Source organism: Rhinolophus ferrumequinum, chromosome 26, assembly GCF_004115265.2.
Source record: "Rhinolophus ferrumequinum isolate MPI-CBG mRhiFer1 chromosome 26, mRhiFer1_v1.p, whole genome shotgun sequence".
Taxonomy (NCBI): Eukaryota; Metazoa; Chordata; class Mammalia; order Chiroptera; family Rhinolophidae; genus Rhinolophus; species Rhinolophus ferrumequinum.
The window spans coordinates 4,954,270-4,978,378 of record NC_046309.1 but is presented as its reverse complement, the minus strand read 5'-3'; the positions used below and the strand labels follow the sequence as shown (position 1 = coordinate 4,978,378).

The following is a 24,109-nucleotide window of genomic DNA, read 5'->3' as shown; positions in this document are numbered from 1 at the left end:
CTCACTTGCCCTTGCTGAACCATTCTAACCTGGTGACCAGCATATATTCCAGTAACGCGTGTTGACACAGTGTCAGGAGTATGACCCTGGAATTCTGGATGCAAACTATCTTCCTGTTTCAGGTTTGAGCAAAGTTGTTCAGTGCCGTGGGCTCGTACACTCCAAGAGAGAAGGGCCCCTGGCTCTTGCAAAGTCGACTCATAGACCACGCAGCTGATTAATGTTTAAAGTAATTTATGTTACATGTGCCTCGTGGGCAGCACGTGCCGCTCAGGCTAAACGTAAGAGTTTTCTTTGGTGTTTTTTCTCTTTTGTACAGATTCAGACACTGGAAGTTTATCACATAGAGACTGACCTGGAAGTAACCGGGCCTTGAGAGAGAATAGTGAGAAAGTGGTTAGTACAGATATGTATGCACCTGGGGCAACAGAACAAGCAGAGGTGAACCTCAACCCATCCTGGGTCCAGTGTTGTTAGTCCAAAGCGATTATAGTGTGTTGAAGGAAACACCAAACAAACAGAATGAAAAATGCAGGAGGGAAATTCAGAGTGGTAGACTTGGGGAGAAAAAGTAGATTTTTGCCAGTGTAAGGCCAGGAGAGAAACATTGCGCTTCAGGATTGCAGGATCTGGGGAGTACAGTGGGAAACATGTGTAAACAGAGCTGGGGCTCACAGATGGCCCGGGAAGGGCCTAATGCAGAATCGGGCTGCACACAGAGGGGTGATGTCCAAGGTCAGGAGAAACAGAACTCACTTCACTTTGTTACTAGATGATAAATTAAAAAGGCAGTTAAATGACAGTGATTATTCCAGGTGGTGGAATTGAGCCATGAAAGTGTTGAATGACCCTGGGCTGGAGCTGAGGCCTACGCTTCCGCCAGTATAGCGTCTGCTCCCCAGCAGTTCCTGCTCGATTTTGTAGAAGCTGTACAGAGCTTTCAGGATCTAGAGTAGCTGGAGCAGGGTAGAAGAAAGCTTTGGAAGGCAGAAAGGAGTAAACAGATATGATTTATTTACAGCAGAAGGTAAAAAGAGGGAAGCCTTTTAATGTGGACAGAATGTAGCTTCCCCAGACTTTATATGTTAAAGCCCCATCCCCCAATACAATGGTATTTAGAGATGAGGCTTTTAGAGGTAATTAGTTTTAGGTAAAGTCCTGAGGATGGGGCCCTCACGGTGAGGTCAGTGCCCTGAGAAGAAGAGACCACAGAGCTAGCGCGCGTGTCTCTCTCTCTCTCTCAGTATCTCTGCCTTGTGAGCACATAGCAAGAAGACAGCCATCTACACGGCAGACAGAGAGCCCTCACCAGTAACAAAAATCAGCTGCCATCTTGATCGTGGACTTACAGCCAACAGAACTGTGAGCAATACATTTCTGTTGTTCCGTTACAGTACTTTGTTACAGCAGCCAGAGCTGACCGACACAGCCTCCAAAATGGGGACTCAAGGAATGCGATTGGCTTGAAGGACTGGGTCAGTGGCTAAGGGAATAGAGGAAGGTCACGTGCCAGAGGCAGGTCACACAGACTGGAGATCAACTGTGACCATCTCGTCTCAACTCCGTATTTAGTGATATCCTGTTGGCAGCTTGAAGTCAGCCACGCTGGGAGTTTTTACACCATGGGAATAAGCAGACACTTCAAATCAGGGTTTTTTCCCACCGGAGAGCCAGCTGTTCAGCATTTACCACCAACACACACACACACACACACACACACACACACACTTACCAGCATACCACTGGATAAGTGTGATGGAATACTTGTGGGGACAGAGTTCCCTGGAGTTCTCACATTCAAAGTAAACCTTAACATTTTTTGTTGTTGTTGCTCTTTCTGTTTTAATTACTAATACACAATGGCACTCTTCAATTATCTTTTATTACTCATCCGGAGCAATTCAGTGTGTGCAGACTCTCCTGGCAAAGTACCCATCATTTAAAGCATTGTTTCTACGGGGAAATATTTCCAAATTGCAAGTTACTGACTTTAAAATAAACTTTCGGCAAAGAACCCGTTTGGGAGTTGGGGACTTTGAATTCTGGGTCCTCCTGGGGACGTTAGAGAACAAAAAGAATCATGTAGATTTAAAATATATAGGTTGCAAAGGATATCGTATGCGAGAAGGCAAAAGGAATAAAATTATTGAACTTGGAGGAGAAAGAGACGAGAAGCAATTTAATCACGAGGGTGAGTGCCAGCTGTGGGTGTGTTTTTCCGCCGTAATCATCAGGGATTTGGGTAGAGAAGGGGGGAAATATCTTTATGGGATTATTCTGGGATGTACGGTTTGTAGATTTTAGTTTGAACATCTCCAGACTTATTTTCCCCAGTCAGGAGTAGTTTACATAGGATCCTTTTTGAGGGCCAGGAAATACTAAGATAAGATTACTTGCCTGCTTCGAGATTCCTGTCACCTTCATGAGGCTAAGTCTACAGATGGCAGAATGTATTTTAAAATTTTGAGAAACATGATATAATTCAACAAATCCCTTTCATGACACATCTTGGAATGTAGTCATAATACATCTTAGAATAAGTAGGCCTAAAATGTATCACGTTCTATCCAAAAAGTGAATATCATGAAACTTAAGCTAACCCATATTTGTATAAAAACCTTAAATCAAGCTTTCTAAGTCAATACTTTTTGACCAGGTAATGAAGGAAATGATGTTATTTGGGGCTTGTGAAATTAGTGTTATTTTAGTTATTCATTCAGAAAGGATGGAAGTATGTTACTTTCCTAAATGACATTACAGTACTCTGATTTGGCATTTCCTGAAAACAACCTGAAACAAAGAAATGACAGCTTCAATCTGCTACTTTAAACCTTAAAAGGGTCACCACACTCCTAGGCCCTGGTTTAATCATTGGTTTACGATGTGGTTTCAGAATGACACTTTAAGCATGATATAACCCTTCCTCCAAAACTCACATTTAACGACGACTCTAAAAGACACCAAAAGTGTTCTCCGTAGCATATTTTTGGTTTGTTTATCTAAAATTCTGAGCTTTCTGAGTGTCCCTTCCTGATCTGCTTGACCGTGACCAGTTTAGTTGAGAAACGTGTAGTGTCTCCCCCCCGGCAGGCCCACGCAGCCACCTGCCCCCCAGGTACACAGTCTTGCCTCAGCCTTGCCTCCCAGGAACTCAGACATCAGCTGGGGAGCCTGTTACGCGTGTGGAAGTGTTTCTGCATGCTGCCCGCTCCGCTAGAAGGCTGCTCTGCTTCCTCTCCATCTGTACGTAGTAGCCCGCCACTGCCTCTGTGGGTCCTGGCTCCAATGTCTTTTTGCCCAGGAAGTCTTCCTGGGGCCGCAGGTGCACCAGGTTCCCACCTGTATACACCTGATCCTTCCTGACCACACTGCCTTGTAACCATGGCTGTTAGTCCAGTCCTCCTCTAGATCAGAGCTCCGTGAGAGAGCAGATTCTAACCTCCGCTCCCCGCATCCTGCCTGGCACGCAGCCAGCCCTCGACAGATGCTGAAAGTGGGACAGCCATCTCAGGGTCTTCAGGCAACGGGACGGGGTTCTCAGCACATCACCCACCGAGAAAACCGCGTTTAACACGCACCCCACATTCATAACACACTCACCACGTATCCAGGTTGTTGATGTGTTTCCTCCCACACCTACAGCTGGACAGAGGGCTTCTTAAGGGCCGTGACACGCTTGCTGCATCTTTACATTCCAGTATGTCCTGTGACTGGTACGGGTTAAGTATGTGTTTGATCCTATGTTTCCCAAAAAGGACACTGGCCAGTTTTGAGCAGGACAATTCCCATTGTATAAGACAGTCCCACACGTGACAGGACCTTGAGTGGTCCTGCCCACGCCCACTAAATGCCAGCAGTCCCCCCTGCCATTTGGATAACACCCTCCCATACACACACACACACACACACACACACACACACCCCAAAGTCCTTGTATGAGGAGGGTCAGGAGGAAGACACGACTGCCCATAACTGAGAGCCTGTAGTTAATGAGCTCCTGTCACCAGCTCAATGAGAAGCAGAGCATGGCGGGCTCTGTGTCAGTGCCAGAGTGACTCACTGGAGTATTGCGTGTGTGGTGGCATCTGTGGCCCACAGTAGAACACGGTAACCTGTGTTTGTGACATAGCTAACTGATCTTTATTGAATGCTTCTCACGCACCCCAGGCACTAGGCTAAGTGTGCTACATGGGCTATTTCATCCTCACAACAACCTGTGAGGCCCCATTTTTCAGAGAAGGAAACTGAGGCTCAGAGAGTTTCAAGCCACGGATCCAAGTTAGTGTCAAGGCCGAGATTCCCCCCGGGATCTGAATCCGACCCTGGGTCACTGCGCTGTCCTGGCTCTGTGCTGGGCGTCTTCAACGAGAACATACTTCAAAGCTCCCAGATGAAAGAACCCCTTTAAAATGTGGCCCTCCTGTGCTTTATTATGTGAAGCTGTGGCTCCTCAAGTATATTCTCTGCAGTGTTCATTTAGTGGGATGAGAATAACGGGTTGTGTGGGGAAAGAAGTTTGAGAAATGCTTTCACAACGGCATGTGCAGAGGGCAGTGAAATAGTCACTGTGAAGACCAAACAAATCTTGAAAGGTACTTCAGCCTTTCACAGTGAGAAGGAGGTGATTTTAGAATATTCAGAAACAAATAGTGGGCAAAACTACAGCAGGAGCTTGTCTGGCAAGAAATGATTAAAAACCAATTAGCACTGATTAGGCTAAAGGAAAAGACTGATGAAGAGTGAGTGACCTTTCTTCTAATTTCCTAATAATAATAGATACTATTTATTATGTGCTAAGTACTTTCAATTATATTTTGTAATTTGCACTATTATTAAGTTCCTTTCTCAGCTAAACTACTGAGGCCTGAGAAGTTTGTTAAGTAACTTCCCCTAAGACCACATAACAAATTCATGGCAGCGCCAAATTTGAAGCCAGTTCTATCTAACTTCATGTCTCATGATTTTTGAACACTAGATACAACCCTCCCAGGACTTGGGGCTTTGTCAAGGGCTTTCCAGCATGAATGTCCCAAGCAAAACCATCTCAAAGAGGACGCCCGGGAGCTCCTTGAGTTGGTGGTTTATGTTATAACACTGCCTGTATTTCAGTGTATCTCTTCAACCTAAATAAGTTATTTGGTCTGAGTACTAAACATGACATTTTTTTCTGGTATGATTTACTTTTCTTAATTTTACTATTATAGTTTAAGTTTATAGATTGCCATATTGCTACGTGGTTTTTGTTTGTTTTTGTTTGTTTGGTTGGTTTTGGTAACGTATTCGTATTAATGAAACAATGTCCATCTGCACAGACGTTTACCCAATCAGATCCCCTTCCTGGACTCAGAGTGTGTTCTCTGCGAGCTGCCTTTGAAGCCACTCCAAAACTAACAGTCTACCCAAGTTTAGGTTGGTGGTGGTATCAGCATCAGACTTCTCATTATTCAATTTTCTTTTTTTGTTTTTGTTTTGTTTTTGTTTTTTTTTTCCAACAGATGTCGGTGCGTTTTTTGAAGAGGGGATGTGGCTACGGTATAACTTCCAGTCGGCCGGGACCAGTGGCAAAGAATCAGGCAGCAGATGGGAGAACTCGCCCGAGCAGCAGAGCTCCTCACTGGACCTGGCCCGTGAGGAGATCCAGTTCAGCTTCAGCACCATGAAGCCACCCTGCATTCTGCTCTACGTCAGTTCTCTCAGCTCGGACTTCTTGGCGGTCCTCGTCAAACCCACTGGTAAGGACAGGGAGACTGGCCACTTCATGCTGGGTGGAGAGAATGTGCTAGTAAGAGCCTGCGTCGTTCTTGACTTGTCCCTTACTCCCCATGGGATGCTGAGCAAGCCATCCAACATCTTGGAACCCCATTTCCCTTTCTGAGATCCAGGAAAGCAACTTTTCGGTTGAGTGCTTTAAAGCAGTAATGTTGTTGGGGCAGGTTGAGTTCTTCACAAGAACCATAGTACAAGAATATGAGACAACTTCATATGTATAATGATGATTTTTTTTGTTCCTATCAAATAAATACATTCACTACTGCACTAAATAGAGGTGAGTTTTGCAGTATTAAAATTAATTTTATCTAAATCAATGAATTATCCTGATTTATGATCATGTATCAGTAGGTTCCTGCAGAGCGTAGGAACTTTCAAAAGAAATCGAAAATCAGAAACATTTTCATTCCTAAACCCTCTTAGAATTTTACAATCATAAACTATATCCCGGACATAAACTTTGCTTAAAGCAGGAGTATATTTACACTGGTAATATCCAGGACCATCTTCATCTCCAAATATGCATTGAGTTCTAAGACACTTAGAGTTTTAAGAGGACCACTTTTTTACAGATGAAAATGTTTTTGGTGTATCAAGGAGCAGATCTCTCTAACTCATTCCCCAGAGAGCTGGTGGAGCTGACAACATGGGGGCTCCCTCACCCTTTGTCTCGCTCCTCGATGATTAAGGCTCTGCAGCCTTCTTAGACAGCTCTTCCAGGTCGAAGCCTCGGAAAGATCAAGGTTTTCTTCCATGGGAACCAAGAATTATTAATATTAGCCCAATTCAGCTAAAACAATTTTTGAGGAAGTCATTCAGGGAAAAAAAAGATCAGTAAGGACTATGCCAAAATATCAGGGGGAAAAAAAAAACTAGAAAGTCTTAACTAAATGCCCTGGCACCCCTCATACTTAACATACTGAAAGCTGTGTTGTCGTCGCTGTTCCCCAGAAGCAGGTCCTTCCCAGCTCTGATGGTGCCACCACCTCTCAGACTCCTGCATTCACAAGCCTGGCATCATCCCTGAATGTTCCGTCCTTTCACCTCTTGTGGGCCATCCAGGCAGACAGGTCCTGTGGGCTCTATTCTTCTCATGTCCTTCAAGCATGTCCCTTTCTTCTCTTCCCCACTGCTACTGTCCTGCAAACGTCTTCTAATTCAGGGCTTCCTGCCGTTGTTCATGTCAGGTACACATAGAAAATTATTTGAATGGCACATGGTGACATGAGTGAGGTTGTGTTTGGGAGGCCACCAACCCAGTGTCTCCAGAGGCCCTCGCCTCCTGCAGCTCTGCCGAGGTTTGAGGGGAGCCATGCTCCTGGGATCCCATTACTCCTTCATGGGACAGCAGTACCCTCAGTGTGTCCTCCAGGATGCTCTGTCCCAATCCATCTCTCTGCTTTCAGTCGCTCCCACCATAACCTGCCCAGCACAGCCAGAGCAGGTCTTCTTTTATACCCAGCACCACTATCATACAATTAATAGTGCCTCCCCTCTTCCCAGTAACAACAGAATAGACCCAAGTCCTGCAGCCTTCCCACTGAGACCCACCAGCCTCACAACTTAGAGCTCCAAGTATAGAATCAGAATGTCTGGGTTTGAATTCTGTTTCAGCATTGGTGGGTTGTGACATCTTGGGTAATCAGTGAGCCAGTTCATGCCTCAGTTTCCTCATCTGTAAAATATTGTCTCCTTCATAGCAGTGTTGTGAAAATCCAATGAGTTAATAAGTGTAACACAATACACTACATCTATGTGTTAGAGGCTATTATTATCCAGAGTCCACTAATTTCATCAACATTGCCACCTATTCAGTGCCTGCTCTTTGCCTGCGAGGAAGTCGTTATTCCCCCAGTGCTCTGTGGACGTCTCTGATCCTGCCCACCATGATCCCTTACCTGGAAAAGCTCCATCTCCCTCTCTGGTCTAACACCTGCCTTTCATTCTAGACCCAGATCAAGTCTCACCTCCTTTCAATGACTTCTCCTACTTTACACTCCTGCTGCACTTATTTTCAATGTCATTTATTTGGCACTTACTATGCTGTGTTATAATCTGTCTTTGTTATAAATACGCCCTGTCTTCTAAGCGAGATGAAAAACTCCCAGCCCACATCAGGTGCTCTGTAAGTGTTTGCTGATGATAATGATGATGGCCAGTGAGAATAGATCTGTTAAGCACATTATTTACTGCAGCCAGTGTAGGAGCTGCCCCTTTTAACGGCTTTAATTCCCTTGGGAGATGAACGTGAGCTGCAGGAAATGAAGTATCTCTTCCCTTTAATAATATTTTATTTTAACGACCAAATATTAATATTCTCCCTATAATCATTTAGTAGTTCTCTTGTGCTATTATTTGAAAGGAATAAATATATCATTTGAATTTTATTATTTGAGAATATTGCCATTACTGTTTATAGATATTCACTACATATAAATTTAAAGTTCCAGCTCATCTTTTTTTTTCTCATAGCACATAATTTCTGTTGCCATTAAGTGAAGCAGTTATAGACATTTTAAATCATATTTACGAAGTTCAAGAAAGCCAGAACAGAGAAAAAAGAATGAAAACAACTTAATAGTGATTTTAATAAGCTGGGGGACCTAAAGGGATCCAGGACATAAAGGGAACAGTAGGCAGGGAAATGTCCAGTAGTTTTGCGTACTTACCGGTTCCTCTGATCTCTAGCCTGCAGACGCAGAGCCCTCTCTCACTTATCATTGTATCCCCAGGTCTGGGCACAGCCTGGCCCGCACGAGGAGGTTGGGACAGGTGCATTAGAAGTGAACGCTACACTTACAGCCAGCCAAAGAGCTCACTTTCAGACCTTGAAAACTTGGGTACACCAGTGCTTTGCATGGGCACTAAATACATGTATTCCGAAGAAATGAATAAATAAATGATGAATGAATACAGCTATATATTTAAGAAAATTGGCTGTGATTATACAAGGTTAGAGCACAAAAGTAAAGTGGAGCGTAATAACTTAAGACAACTCGATTTTTCTGCATATTGTTCACATAACTGCCTAATCATCTCCTTCACTCCTAAACAGTAGAGTGTTTTTTTAATGCTATTAGGGTAAAGGGGAAAAAGCAGGGTGAAACACTGCAGAATGGGAAGAGAAGCAGCTCAGGAAAAGGGAACAGCATATTCAGAGGTCTTGAGGTAGGAAGGAGCATTGTATTTTCTGGGGAATAAGGGCAGTCCAAGGTAGTTTGAATGCAAAAAGTGAGAAGGTAAATGGCATGAATTGAAAATAAAGTAACAGGCGGAACTCAGACGAGTCAGGGTATCATAAGCTTCATTAAGGATGTATGTCTTCATCTTATGAGCAACCGGAAGGCTTTGAAGAGTTTTAAGTGAACCAGTGAAATTATCAATTATGCATCGAAAAGACCTCTCTCTCTGCAAAGAAAACTTGGGGAAGAAAAAAGAACAGAAGCAATGAGACCATCATTCATTCATTCAACAAATACTTACTCAGCACTTTCTAAGTATCAGGCATTATTCTAAACATTTAGAACAAAGTGATAACGAATATAAACAAAAATTCTTGTTCTTACGGAGCTTACATTTAAGTGGGAGAAGACAGACAGGAAAGAAAATACAAGAAGTAGTATGTTGTTTGGTAAGAACTATCATAGGGAAAAAATAAGACAGAAAAATGAGGGTCTGGCCAAGGAAAAGAACTGGGTAAATTCTGCTTTTAATGAGGAAGTCACAAAAATAATCACTGAGAAGACAATATCTGAGCAAAGACCTAAAGGGGGGCCGGGGTCAGCCAGGCAGATGACTGGGGAACGAGCATCCGAGATGGAAGAACCAGCAAGTGCAAAGACCCTGAGGCAGGGCCATGCTGGCTTCTGGGGAAAGAGCAAGGAGGCCACTGGGGACTGGTGAGAGTAATAAGAGATTAGGTCACAGGTGATAGGGGAAGACCAGCTAGGGCCTGGTGCGCCGTTATGAAAACTTTGATTTTTACTTGGAGTGACCCAGGAAGCCATTGGAGTGGCCTAAGCAAGAGATCATTCTGACTGCCAGGTGGAGAGGAGGCCGGGTCGGTGAGGAGCAGAAGCTGGGTTGGACTGAGGGAGGTGAGGGCAGGGAAGAAGCAAGGCAGTGAGCATGGGGGCTAGTACAATAATTCAGGCAACAAATGGTGGTGACTTCGTCCAGAGGAAGTGATGGGGTGACAAAAAGCAGCAAATTCAAGGTACACTTTGAAGAGCCAAGATTTGCCAGCAGATCATATGTGCTCTAGGAGGAAGAGGGGAGTTGGAGCTTTTGGCTGGAATAACTGGAAGGATGAAGTGAAATGTGGAAATGTGGGAAATTGCGATGGAATACCTTTTACGGGGGAAAGATTGAGAGTTTGTTTTTGCATATGTTATGTTTGAGGCACCAATAAGATAGTTCCTTTAATGGGGTTCGTGGTGAGGAAGCAGAGAAAGCGGGAATTTGCCCGAGAGTGAGATGAGGTCGAGATGGTCACTTTTAAAGGACAGACTGATTAGAATCAGGTGATCCAGGCAGGAGCTGATGCAGGTGAAGCTCAGGTGGTGGCCATCAGGTCACTGACACGGAATGGCCGTCGTAGGGCACCAAGACAGGCCATGAGCTGCGTGTGGAGCTGCACCAGCCAGGTGCGCGGGCTCCCGTGGGAGTCACACCAGGGCCTTCCAGGTGCCAGTGGAGGCCCTGTGGTCACAGGGATGGAGAAGAGGTGGTGAATTTAGACACATCAGGAGACCGAAGGCAACAGCACTTGGTTAAAATGCCATAAGAGCAGGAATCTAGGGTAAAGTACCACCAAGGTGAAACTCAGAAGCGTGAAGGTTCGTTAATTTGTTTAGAAAACAAGAGTAGGCAATGCAGTTCCTTCTCGATTGTTCTGATGAATGTTTCTTTCAACTCTGGGAACATGGTGGAATATTTTAAGTGGCACACGTAATGCTAGAATGCCTAAAGAAGGAAGGGCAGCATTTAGAAACAGTTGCATTCTTTTATGTGCATATAAGGGTGGAGAAGTATCTGGAAGGAGATACCGCCAAATATTTAGAGTTGTTATCTCTGGATGGTGGGGTTTCCGGTGACTTTCTTTGATTTGTTTTTTTCCTTTCTGTTTACAAAGTTCTAATTATCTTGTTTTATTTCACAACTTAAAAATCAGAATATCAGTTTTGTTCCTCTCGAAGGAAAATGAAAGTGACAACAAAGAATCTATGAGGTGATTTATGATTGGTCAAACACTCACGAGACTGCTGGCTCCACTTTTAAGCTCTGAGATGTCAAAAGCTATTACCATGAAGATTCCACTTTGAGTAAAAAATGAGATAAAAATACTGATGTTTTTGAAAATCATAAATAAGACATAAAGTTATGTTTGCTGTGCAGATTAATTAAAAGCAGGAACTAGAATATTACATTAGTCTTTCTGCATATTGTTTGTCATTACTGGGAAGAAACAAAAAGCCGGGGGAAAAAGATTAATTTGTAGAGGTAAAGTGAGCTGTAACAGGTGCTGAGTGCTCGGGGACCCGGAAGCCCATCCTTTCCTTTGTTTTGCGTTTGGATTGATGCAGTCTCTAACCTCTAGGAAAAATCCATTGCTTTGCTTTCTTGGTCTCTGTGAAGCCACCCAAGATCCCATGTATTTATCTTTTATAAATTATGTTCATTTTTAATACTGTCTGCTCACAATTCTTTCATATGCCGAATGGCACCCTTTGCTGGTGCCATGAGACCCTCCCTGCCTCATGCATTTATTTTTGTATTTCACAGAGCATTTTGTGGGGCCTGCAGGCATCTCCACAGTCCGACATAGTATATGCTCTCATTCTTCCCTCCCAGGCACGCTCCCGGCTTGGATCATTTATACCATTGGCTGCTACAACTTTGAGATGATGGTCACGCTGATGGTTCATTGTTGGCAGACCATCAACACACGGGTGCCCAGTGCTGGTCACCTGTGTGGATTAGCACATATGAGTCAGAACGGCATTGGGGTTGATGGACATCGAAGGAGGGAGCCGAGTTCAGTGGAAACTAAAGCGTCCAGTCTGGGGGTGAGGAAAGTTATAGGAAATGGAACCCAGAGCAAAGAGTTGCTGAGTCTGTTCTGTGCTTTATCCAGGAAGCTTACAGATCCGGTACAACCTAGGCGGCACCAGAGAACCGTATAATATTGATGTAGACCACAGGAACATGGCGAACGGACAACCCCACAGTGTCAACATCACCCGCCACGAGAAGACCATAATTCTCAAGGTAAACTTGTCCATTTGTGTATGACAGAGTCCTCTGTGATACGTGGGCGTTGGTTCTATTTGGTTTTGCCATGGGGATGGGGCAGATGGAAGAAACGATTACTTGTACCATCTCCTATGAATCCCCAACTAGTAAAGTCAGAAGGTACTTAGTTCTTTACAGCAAAGACAATGATAAAGTTGATGGGGATGAAATTTCTTAGGGAGATGCTAGAATCAAGGTCTGCTCTGTGTATGCTTCACCACGTTCCCACTTGTGGCCCTCGCAGCTGTCAGTCTCCTGTTTTTATCCACTGCGCCATCTTTGTTCCCCCGCTCTCAGATGTCTGAAGCTTACTGTATTTCCAACAAAGGTTATTCTGGTGTATCGGGCCTGTTTCTTTCACTACTCCACCACAGTATGAATAACTATATATTTTTGTCTCTGTGGACGCTTTGCCTTAAAAATCCTCAAAACACAGACCTCCCCCGGAATCTCATAGTTTGGGTGCAGCCTTTCAGCACACAAAGGGATGGTTTTATTATGACACTCAAATTTTATTTCAGGTTCATTGATTGTCCCTACCCCCACCCCCAATTTTTCCGATGAAGAAACCAGCCTGGGCGACACCATGAATAAAACATAACGTGAGGAGGTCTCCCTGGGAACTAAGCCGAAAGATCAAGGATGGGAACTGTCACTGCATTCTCTAGAAGGAGTTCAAAATAGATACCTGTCAGCAGAAAGAACATCAGGGGCTGCTATTTTGTCAGTGGAGTGGAGTGTCATTTGGCAGGGCTTCAGCAGCCTCTCAGACCTCCTTCAGATTCGGCTGCTTGCTGTGGGAAATTCAGATTGCAAAGAAAAGGCACAAATCCTGTCTCTTTCTGAGCAGTGGTGGATGTCAAATTCATAACTTGATATGGAGTTTCCACTTGGCCTTTACCAGTAAGTGCCAGAGGGTATTTTAGGGAGAGGTCTTTCCTAGGAAAACGACAGTTATAGCTCACTGTGCAGTCAATCGAATGTGAGGTAAATAAGATTATCTCGTAGTGAAGACCAGAGTCCCTGCATGTAGTTCAGTGCCTGGCGCATAGTAGGTGCTGAGTAAACCAAGCCCATCTTTAACCATAACTCAAGGTTTATTCAGAAAAGCCAGCGAGTCCAGAATTAGTAAGGTTTATACCATTTCATTGATACCGTGTTTACTGGCTTTTGATCAGAGACATTCTCTTGTTTTAAACCATGCCATCTGTCATCTCTTGTAAAGTAAGTGACTTATCTCGCCATTTCCCCATTGCAAAGTAATATTAAAAGTTAAAAAGAACTCAACAATTGCTTTTAAGGACAGTATAATAGAGGAGACCGCTACAGCAAGAGACTCTTGCCGGGTTGACCCTCACTGTCTCCAAGAAAATGCCTTGTGTATTAGGACCAAGCCTGTGGTTGTGGAACCACGTGTAAAGATGAGGGTGAGGGTGGGGGAGTGGGAGCGGAGGGTAGAGCTGATAGGCTAAATAATCCACTTCTGGGTATATTTCCCAAAATGAGAGTCTGGAGAAAGGGTAGGGCAAGAAGGGCTCCCTTCTGGCACATTCTGCCAACTGGAGATTCTTTGGAACTCACCAGCAACTCTTTAAGGACAAACATCGGCTTAATGCCAGCCCCTGTCTGCCACAGTGAATTAGAGATTGCCCTGAGGGAGGGGAGTGGGGTGGGCTCTTTTGAGAACTTAGGGCTTTTGAAGCACGAGAGGCCAGAAATCCAACTGGTGATGGAGCCAGAGGATTTCAGGGAACCCAGAGGACAGAGGAGGGACCGTGGGGAGAGTCTGGTTCTGTTGCTCAGGCTCCTTCTGATGGCAAATGACAGAAAACCAACTTTGAATTCATTTTTAGGAAAAATTCTTGGGATAGGTCATGGAATTTAAGGAAGGAAAAAACCAAAATTTTGGAAGAGAATCCAGGGGACCTAGAGGATCAATACAAAGAGTAGGGTGCCATTGAGCCTCTCTCTCTCTCTCTCTCTCTTTCCCTCTCCCTCTCCCTCTCTCTCCCTGTCTCTCTTTCTCTCTCTCTCCCTCCCTCCCTCCCACCCTCCTTCCCTCCCTCGTTCCCTCCCTTCCTCCCTCTCTCCCCTCCCTGCCCCCCACCTCCATCCCTCTAACATCTCTACTTGTCCATCGCTCTCAGAGGGCTGGATTAATACCTCTCACTGAAGACTCCATCTTTCATGGACACTGCAGTACTGGGCTCACATCTTCCCAGTTTTGCTACCAAAAGAAAGGCCCCAGTTTCTTGGTTCTCATTTTTAAATCCCAGGGAAGGTCTCTGATTGGCCTGGCTTAGGTCACATACTCACTCTTTTGAGACAAGGGGGGACCAATGACTGAGAGCTCCTAATCAAATCTCATAATTAGAGTGGGAACTTGGGGAGAATCCTCCAAGGGAACAAGGACACAGTTCCAGAAAAAGGAAACTTGATTGCTATGAAAAAAGGTGGGCTGTTCAGTGCTTTGTGGGAAGGAAAGAGGATAAGGAGAAGAACCCTCCAAGGCAGGGAAGGATTTCTACCATTGGATTCGGACCCAGCGTGTTGGAAAGTCCTGCCCTCCCTCTTCCTCTGTCAAACAATGCAACACAACTGCACTGAGATTTCTGAATGGGTTTAGAAAGCCAGCTACTGCAACCCACTTGAATTCAGCTGGGAAGGACTTCATGGTCTGGGGCGCTCTCAGCCCAGCCTCTCCAGTTCAGCCCAGATGGCACCTCAAGGTAGAGATGGTAGAGAGGAAAAGATATGGTGCCTCCTGCTGGAGAAGTGGACAGACTCCTTGCCCTCCTTTCTTTCAGGCAGGGGGTCTTGCACAGCATGGAAGTAAGTCTAAAAAGGACCTTTAGAACCCCAAAAAGCACTCTAATTTTTTTTCTTGAAGCAATCTACAAATCCATCCTGAGAACTTCCACACTCAGGAATGTATGGAGAGACATATAATAAAATGTTATTTATGGTTATTTCTGTGTGAAGGATTACAGGTAGTTTAATTTTCTCTAGAGTTGTCTGTATTTCCTCACTTTCTATTAGAAGCATATGTGGTATTTTTATAATCGATCAAAAATATGAAACATGCATATATCCTCAAATCAACCTATTCTGATATCCCCCAATTTTAATAAAATATAATGACACAGATATTTAAATAATGTCAAATTAAGATGTACTTCTAATCAAAGAACAAAAGGCTAATCCAAAGATGAGTTTAAAAGTTCTATGGAATGATGCTGTTGGAATTGAGGTAAAACTCTATACATTGGTATACTCTCAAACACTGGGTAATTTAGATGATGTTTATCAGTGTACAATGTTTTTACAAGCAGATTTACTTTCCTAGCGGAGTTTGGCCAAAGCTAACATTAAATTAATTTGCATTCCCTGAGCACACCCCATCTGAAATGGTGCTGAGCACTTGAGGGAAATTGACCTTGGCTGAAACATTTGCTGCCAAAAACCAAAGTGCCCCATCTCCACACAGATAATGAAGAACTGACTCTAGGAGATGTCAGACAGCAGAGAGAACCAGAACCCGTGACAACCCTCAAGTGGTGTCATTTATGAAAACTCACAGTTGCACTGGGGATAATAGCTCAAGGCTTAATGCCAGTCAAAATGCAAAACAAACCCCGGGCAGACAGAGAGAACCAGAAAAAGTACTATATGCAATGAAAAATTATGCTAATTAGCACAAGTCCAGGAACCGAACCTTACAATGAATAGTTTTCATGTTCTTGTGTTACAAATCCTTTCTTCTTACTTTCCTTCCTTCCTTCTGTCCATGTCTTTTTTCTTCTTCCCTTCCTTTCATCCCCACCATGTTGTACAAAGGACCTAAGGTGGCTTGTAGGGGAACATAAAATGACACTGAGAATTAAATTAAGTCACAAAAAGTAGGGCTCCAAGACAGGGGGAAAGCAGATCATAATTACCCGGGTCATCAGGTCTCACCCACTTGCATCAATTTGATCCTGAACTTCTTTGTGGCCGGAAGGCCACAACCTGTAAGGACAAAGTACATCAGTTCCTCTAGAGAATTGAAAGTTTTCTTATTCTATCATTTTTGTGTTTTTAATACCATGGATAATGTTTGCTGGTGTAGGAAGCTGCCCACAGCAGGGACCAGTTAGACAATGTCATGTGCATGATAACGGCTCCCGTGTACGGGTGTTTATGGTGCCCTGGGCAGGGTGCCGAGCACGTTACCCAAATTCGGTCATGTAATCCTCACCCCGTGTGAATGTAACTCAGCCAAAGTTAGGAAGCAGCAAGCAGCACAATCATGGTTGCACGGGGTCTGTCACCCTGAGAAGTGGACGCGTGTCTTACCCGCTGTCTAATAAAGAGACGTCTATTGGAAGGATGGTCATGACATTTTGAAAACGGATCCCACTGGCTGGCAAGAGATGGAGCGATCACTGTGGTACCTGTCGTTGCTGTTGTTTATACTATTACGCAGTTGTTCAAAAACACGCAAAAGCACAGAGAAGGATCGACACACACCTAGGTATCCACCACCCAAACATTGCAGATGTTGGCAATTTGCTCTCTTTCTTCAGATTTTTGGTAAAATACAACGATAGTTGAGGCCCTTTGTCCCCCTCGTCACATAGTCAGCCCTGAGAAAGACAGCGTCTTGAACAGCGTTTCCGCAACAAATACTTTTCACAAGAAAACATTTTCTGTGAGATGTCTGGATGTAGAACCTCCTTTGGAAAGTCAAGCGTGACTCAGAAATGGATTTCAGCCCAGACAATTCTGTAGGGAGAAGGGTGGGACAGGGTGATGAGGAGGTTGTTGGGGGGGGGGGCTGAAATGGCACAGCTTACTGAGATTGGCCTGCTCCAAGGGTAAAACTAGCTCAAAAAAATAAATAAATAAGCTCTATGTTCTCTGAATAACTATCACATACTTTGGGGTTTTGATAGAAATTAGACAATAGGGAGTTCAGGGATATATTCTCTGGCACAGATACTCAGAATCCATATTCTCTTAAAAATCAAATGAACATATGGCCAGGATGTGTCATTTTGACTTTCGTCTAACTGGGGGGACATCCCGTCTTTGCCAAGAAGAAGCTAACAGATTTCCTGCAATCAAAATAAGGGCTTTCTTTAGAAATAATTTCAAGTCCTCAGGAACAAATGATGGTTAGGTCCCCGAGTTCTTAAACCCCACAAACCATTCCTTCAGTTGTTTTCATCAGGAATTTTCAAAACAATTGAAAATTTCAAAAAATTCACTGAATTCTGTCTCCTAAAATAAGGGTGATCATTTGTTGCCTGCTATTAATCAGATTTTCAACCAAATTATATAACAACAGTTGTATCAGTGGCTAATTGAGCTACATATTGAGTTTGGATCCTAAAAACGGTCAGAGAAGTGTAACCAGTAACAACAAGCAATGTATGCTAAATTCTAGGGGTAGAGGAAAACATACAAATAGTAAGATAACACCAGTTGCTGTAACAAATTAACCCTAAAATCGCAGTGGCTTACCCCAGTAAAGTCTGTCTTACATCAGATATCTTTTTGGAAGAGGAAAATCCTGTGGCGTCTAGCAGTGATGAGATCGTGCTGGGTGGGCACCATCGCCCTGAGTCCCCTCACCCCCTTTGTAGTAAGAGTGGTTCCTTGATTTGACCGAATTCCTGTCCATTATTTGTCTGGACCGCCGTGGCTCTGTTTCTGGAAGGTTCTTTGTCCAAGATCTGCCATGGCCACCTCTGAATGGACCGTTAGGGACAATGCATTCCTTGAAGCTGTGCAGCTTTCTGGGTCCACTTCCTGTCGGGGTTAATTATACTGAGGGTTGTTTTAGACTCACAAACCTTTTAGCGACCAGACTTGTGGTTTCGTTGCCAATACAGTTCCTTCAAAACCTGAGTTGGATTCTGAGGTACTTGCTGTAGTCAGTTTCACATAGGGCATCCTCTGTTCCTTCCTGGACATACATCTTGGACCTACGTAATCATTTGCTTCCAAGTGCCCCATGCCTGTCTCTCTCAAGGTCATGGTAGCTACCTTGAGGGCCTCTGAAACAAAAGGCGTAGGTGAGAAGTTAATTTTAACTTCACCGATGGAGCTAAGTCAATTTGCTGAACCGAGAAATCGTCATGTGCCTTTGTTGCTTAAAGCTTTTTGCAAATTTATGTCTTACTCTCTGGTTTAAGGCTCAAAATTTTTGGTCTTTACTCCCTTCCATTGATGTTTGGAAACTGGCCAAGTATTTTCTGACCTCATCTTTTCCTTGACCTGGGCACCAGGAAGCAAGTGATATCCATGATCATTCTGGCGGTTTCGAAGCTCTTTTCCTAAAGTTACACATTGCAGGAATTTAGTCTGCCTTCCAGGTTACATGAGGTGACCGTCGTATGAAATATTTTATTGCATACCACAGTTATCCATCTTTCCCACCTCTAATACTATCCCTCATGCCACCTAACCGCACAGGCAACATTTTAGGTTTCTGTTATGGCAGCACTCCTCTACTACGTACCAATCTATGTATTAGTTGGGGGAATATGAGCTGCTCTCATACAAAACAAATAATGTTTTTCAGAGGCTTGATACAAGTAACTATTTCTTGTCCATATAACGGTACAACACAGGTATCCTTCACACATGACAGTCCGTAGAATTAGATAGAATGTAATGGAGGCAGGTGCACCCTATATAAGTAACCTGATAAAAAGTTGTGTGTACTAATGTCAGAAGATGATAGAGTAAAATATGTAGTAGCTCAGTGCTGTATCTACAAGATCTTGAAGAAAGGGTAGGACGCTGACAAGTGAGGAGCAAGACAGAGAGGGAAGAATGTTTAAGACAAAAAGAGGGGACGGAGAGGGAGTGTGTATGTTCCAAAGGAGAACAAAATGCTGAACAAAAATACAAGAGCATGAATATTTTATAGACTTACTCCTCCTTCCATCCCATGAGTAGAAAAGGCCACCCCTGGAGTACGCTTCGTAAAATGTATTACCTGGAGACATACTAATTCTGAAATAGGTAACATCACGTAGTCCGTAGGCCCATATGAGTATTGAATGCTGTACAAGTCAGTATTTGGGGCACAGGCAGAGTTTTGTCAAAAATTGTTGGAGGGACAAATACTACACAATGCCATGTGTCGATGAATCTGAGATACTCAGACTCAGTCAGAAGCAGAGAATGGAATGGTTGTTGCCAGGGGCTGGAAGGAGGAAGCATGAAAGTATTAGTCAAGGGGTACGAACTTTCAGTCATACGAGCGGGGTGAGTCCTAGAGATCGGTACAGCACAGTAACTGTAGTTAATACTGTACTGTGTCCTTGCGCATTTGCTAAGAGAGTAGAACTTAGGTTAGGTACCTTCTCCACTAACAAACTGATAATAAAAAAAAATGGGCAGGAGGAAATTTTGGCAGGGAATGGATATGTTTATGGCATAGACTGTGATGATGGTTTCACGGGTTATACTTATCTCCAAACTCACCAGATTGCGTGCATTCATTATGTACAGCTTTTGTAGGTCAAAAATAAATAAGTAGATAACAGCAGCAACGAAAAGTTGTTGGAGGAATTTTATTAGAGGTAAAGTGAAAAGTAATTCAATTGTGGGCTCCTAGGGAAGCTATATGTGTTAATTGACAAGAACCATCGATGGGCAGGGGCCCCCAATTCCCCGCTTTCTGTGTGTGGACATCGGTTTGATTGTGAGGCATTTCAAGTAACCTCCTCCGTGCAGGAGAAAAATCTCTCTGCCCCGGAAGGGCCTTAATAATCATATTATGCAGCGCTCAAAACACTTTCATATACCGTGTTTCCCCGAAAATAAGACCTAGCCAGACCATCAGCTCTAATGCACATTTTGGAGCAAAAAATAATATAAGACCCGGTATTATATTATATTAGATTATACCTGGTATTATATTATATTGTATTGTATTGTATTATATAATACCGGTATTATATTATATTTTATTATTATTATTATTATTATTATTATTATTATTATTATACCCAGTCTTATATTAAAATAAGATCAGGTCTTCTATTAATTTTTGCTCCAAAAGACGCATTAGAGCTGATGGTCCAGCTAGGTCTTATTTTCAGGGAAACACGGTATATCCTCATTTGATACACTCAGCCTCCTGATTGGGACAAGCTGATGCTATTAGGCCCATGCGAGAGCTGAGAAAACAGAGATTAAGAAAGTTTAGGCGACTAACAAGATCCCAGGGATCTATCACAAGAGACAGACTCTTACCGAGAGCCCAGGTCACCAGACCCCTCCTCCACTGGTCACTCGTCACTCACCCCATTGCCTTTATAAACAGTCAAAGGAGCCAGGCTCACCCCTGTCAGTTTGCCTTATAAACTTTTGAAAATTTTAAAATTATTTAAGTTTAAATAAAACTGAGTCTCTGGGGGAGTTTGTGTTTTGTTTGGAGTCAATTAGGGTGGCAGTGGGAGACAGAGAGTAGCATGCTTGTTTGTGAACTGTTTTGACCTACGTATGTTGTGTTTAGAGACAGGAAGGTGGAGAGTGCAGCCTGGACAGTGATAAGACAACCTTCCGTGTGGCTCAGAAAATGCCACCTGCAGCCAGAAGTTGAAACGGGCATGTTCAAAGGCTCTTTAGGAAAAGAGTTGGCTAGAGCAACTTTTTAAAAATCGTTTGATTGTCTAAGATTATTTGGTCTAATTTTTTTTCTCAAAAATATTAATAAAGATGCCAGGAATTCCACTTCAACCCAGTAAGGGAAAACCCTATTCAGGCAGTAATAATGCTAACAGCCGTAATAGTAAGTGTGGTAATACTAGCAGTAGTAGTACTAGCAGTAGTAAAAGCCATCAGTATTTCTTGTACTGTGAACCACTCTTTTCTTAGTGCTTTACAGGCTGCACTTTATGTAAATAACACTCCTATGAGAAAGATACCATTATTCCCATTTTATAGACGATAAAGCAGAGACATAGAGAAGTGAGTAAGGGGCAGAGTTGAGGTACAGATCCAGGTCTGCCTGATTCCCAAGCCCGGACTCTAAACACTGGTCTGAAATCGAACATGGGATAGTTGGATGGTCAGATGCAACAGGTGGCCCTTCCTCAAATAGGCCAACACCTCTGCCCAATTAGGAAACCGAGTTAGAAAACTGACTCGGTATGGTTTCTACTGTGGGGGAGGAAGACATTTTCCTCTACCCTTCCAGGCTCTACCAGCTGGTTTAACCATTAAACCTACGTGAGACAGATTCACAAGAGAAAACAACCAAATTTAATTATATACATACAAGTATGGGAACTGCTTGTAGATAGATCAAAAAAGGTGACCTCTGGCAATAATTCTTATTATAGGCGAGGCCCCCAATTTAAATTCTTCTAGATAGTTAAGGAAAGGCAGAAGTTTCTCCTTAGCCTTCAGGGTCTCCATTGCCTTCGGCTCAAAATAATCCACATGACAAGGTAGCACCTGTTGGGGAGGCCTGGTCTGCACCCCTTCACTACAATGTATTGTTAGACAACAGATAAAAGGTATACAAAAGTGCATGCAATTGAATCTCAGTTTTATAAAACTAATGACTTGGAGCCTTTAAAACAAACCATGAATAGTGTTTATGCTAAACAAGATACATAACCTACTGCAATTGGTGAAAAATTATATTCATTTTTGAAATTCTAAATTAGGTGATAGTCTCCTTGGAAAAACATAATGTAGTGGGGGTGAAAACACATTTGTTCAAAGAAATGACGGAATGGCATTTGCTGGCTGTCATAAAATCCTCATTTCTATGAGTGAAAAAGAACTAAGAAGTGCAACTGTAAGGCCAGTGTTTTTCGGCCACACAAAAGAAGTTCCATGTGCAGTGTTCTAGTAAGCATGAACAGAACCTGTCTTCCCGTTCTAACATACTTCCTTCTGTGGTAACATGGAGCCTGGACTGAAACCAGACACTGGAGCTGAGATGAATTATTTAAATACGCCTGCCTTTATTTCCTTTGAACTTTCTGCCCTTAGAGAACAATGAAGAAAACGTATACGGATGTAAATACTCCTGAAAATTTTAATATCAGAGGTTGTTCAAGCCTTTATTAAAGAAAATAACACTATTTTGAAGCATTCAATCTTTTTAGGGCTGTCAGAACAAATAAAGAAAGTTGACCCAGCTAGCCTGCGGCTCTCTTCTTGAAATTGCATTTACTGTAACGTCTTCCCTTCGGCTCGTTTAGTGTTTATCCGCTCGGGGTGACGCGCTCACAGCCTCGGTTGTGCACTAGCAGCGTGCTTGGCAGAAGGCAGGTGAACGCAAGAATAATGATGAGCTCTTGAAAGTCTCCAGCTTCTTCCCTCCCAGAAACACTCGGATGCACTCACTCAGTCCCGACGGGATTCTCAGCAAGTGTATTCCTGCTTCACCTTCCACTTTCATGGAAGACTGACTCGCTCTGTTTAATTCTGTGGAGGGCATGGATCAATCCATAGCTGGAAACTAAGGCCGTCTCTACACCTAGAGGTCTGGGCACCCCATATTTAGGGAAATAATTCTGAGATATGCAGTGGAGATGAGATGAAGATCCTGCCAGAAAAGAGAAAATGTTCTCAAGATGGTTCTGGACTGTTCCATTGAAAAAGGCACTTATATTTAAAACCATAGGAGGGTCGCTAAGAATTTAACACGATGACCTCTAATTGACAGTATCTCTTAGCCATGACCACTGCCCAGTGCACTGCATGACAGGAAAGTTCCAAATAGCAACTGTTCCTTAAGCCGGACATGGATGAAATTGGTTGGTCATCAGTACCCTTCCATGAGGCTACCTGATACGGAGTGCTTCTGACGTTTACTCAACCTCACATAAATAAATTTGAGGGGAACAAGGATATGCTGGGTGTCTACTGGAGGAAAGAAATTCAGGTAGACAGTGATGAGTTGGCGGTGGGGATGCGCAAGGTGTCTTTTACCATCAAAGTGTTCGTATTTGGGGAGGAAAGAAAAGATGTATACGAGGCCTGACGATTACATTCACGAACTTGTTGCACCGATGTTGCTAACCTTTTTTTGATATAAGAAGGATTATTCATTATAAATTTGTACCAACTGGACAAATAATTGACGAAATTTTCTATTTGGAAGTGCTGAAAAGGCTGTGTGAAAAAGTTAGACGACCTGAACTTTTCGCCAACAATTTACAGCTCTTGCATCACAACAATGCACCAGCTCACACGGCACTGTCTGTGAGGGAGTTTTTAGCCAGTAAACAAATAACTGTACTGGAGCACCCTCCCTACTCACCTGATCTGGCCCCCAATGACTTCTTTCTTTACCCGAAGATAAAGGAAATATTGAAAGGAAGATATTTTGATGACATTCAGGACATCAAGGGTAATACGACAACTACTCTGATGGCCATTCCAGAACAAGAGTTTCAAAATTGCTTTGAAGGGTGGACCAAGCGCTGGTGTTGGTGCATAGCTTCCCAAGGGGAGTACTTCAAAGGTGACCATAGTGATATTCAGCAATGAGGGAGGGGGCACTTTTTCTAGGGTGAGTTCGCAAACCTAATTGTCCTACCTCGTATACACTCGATACACATTTCTCTAGATAGTAGAAACCTGTTGCACCTAATTCTTCTCTAGAAGACACTTTATCAGATTGGTCTCCCTATCAACATGTAAATAATAGAGAGGGGATATTGCAGAAGGAAATATTAGCAGTTTGGGCTGGCAATAGGGCCGTAGCTCATAAAGAGAGATTTCCCCTAAGGATGGTATGAGTCTAAGCGGAGACCCCCGTGGGTGGGGGTTGCTAAATTCAGAGGTTGTCACTGAAACATAAATGCACCAGAGTCCTTAGGGACTGGCTCCTCCACTTCAAAACTCTTGTGTTCTCTGGCAAGTTACTGAACTCTCTGTTTTCTTATTTGTAAACTAGGAATAAGGCCGCCTACTTTTAATGGGGTTTGTGTGTGTTAAATGCAAGTAGACATAAAAACATTTATGTCTATCTGCCAACAAATGCTACTTCCACTCCCTCCTTCTCGATTCCTTTCTCTGTCTT

General features: G+C 43.4%; 1 protein-coding gene across 1 annotated transcript in view; it reads left to right on the top strand.

The window, feature by feature from the left end:
• CNTNAP2 (contactin associated protein 2) overlaps positions 1-24,109 on the top strand; it is a 1,530,550-nt gene that overhangs the window by 1,408,624 nt on the left and 97,817 nt on the right. The window contains exons 19-20 of the mRNA XM_033098968.1: positions 5,496-5,732; positions 11,906-12,039. Of these exons, the coding sequence (XP_032954859.1) occupies positions 5,496-5,732; positions 11,906-12,039 (371 nt within the window). The remainder of the gene's footprint in view (positions 1-5,495; positions 5,733-11,905; positions 12,040-24,109) is intronic.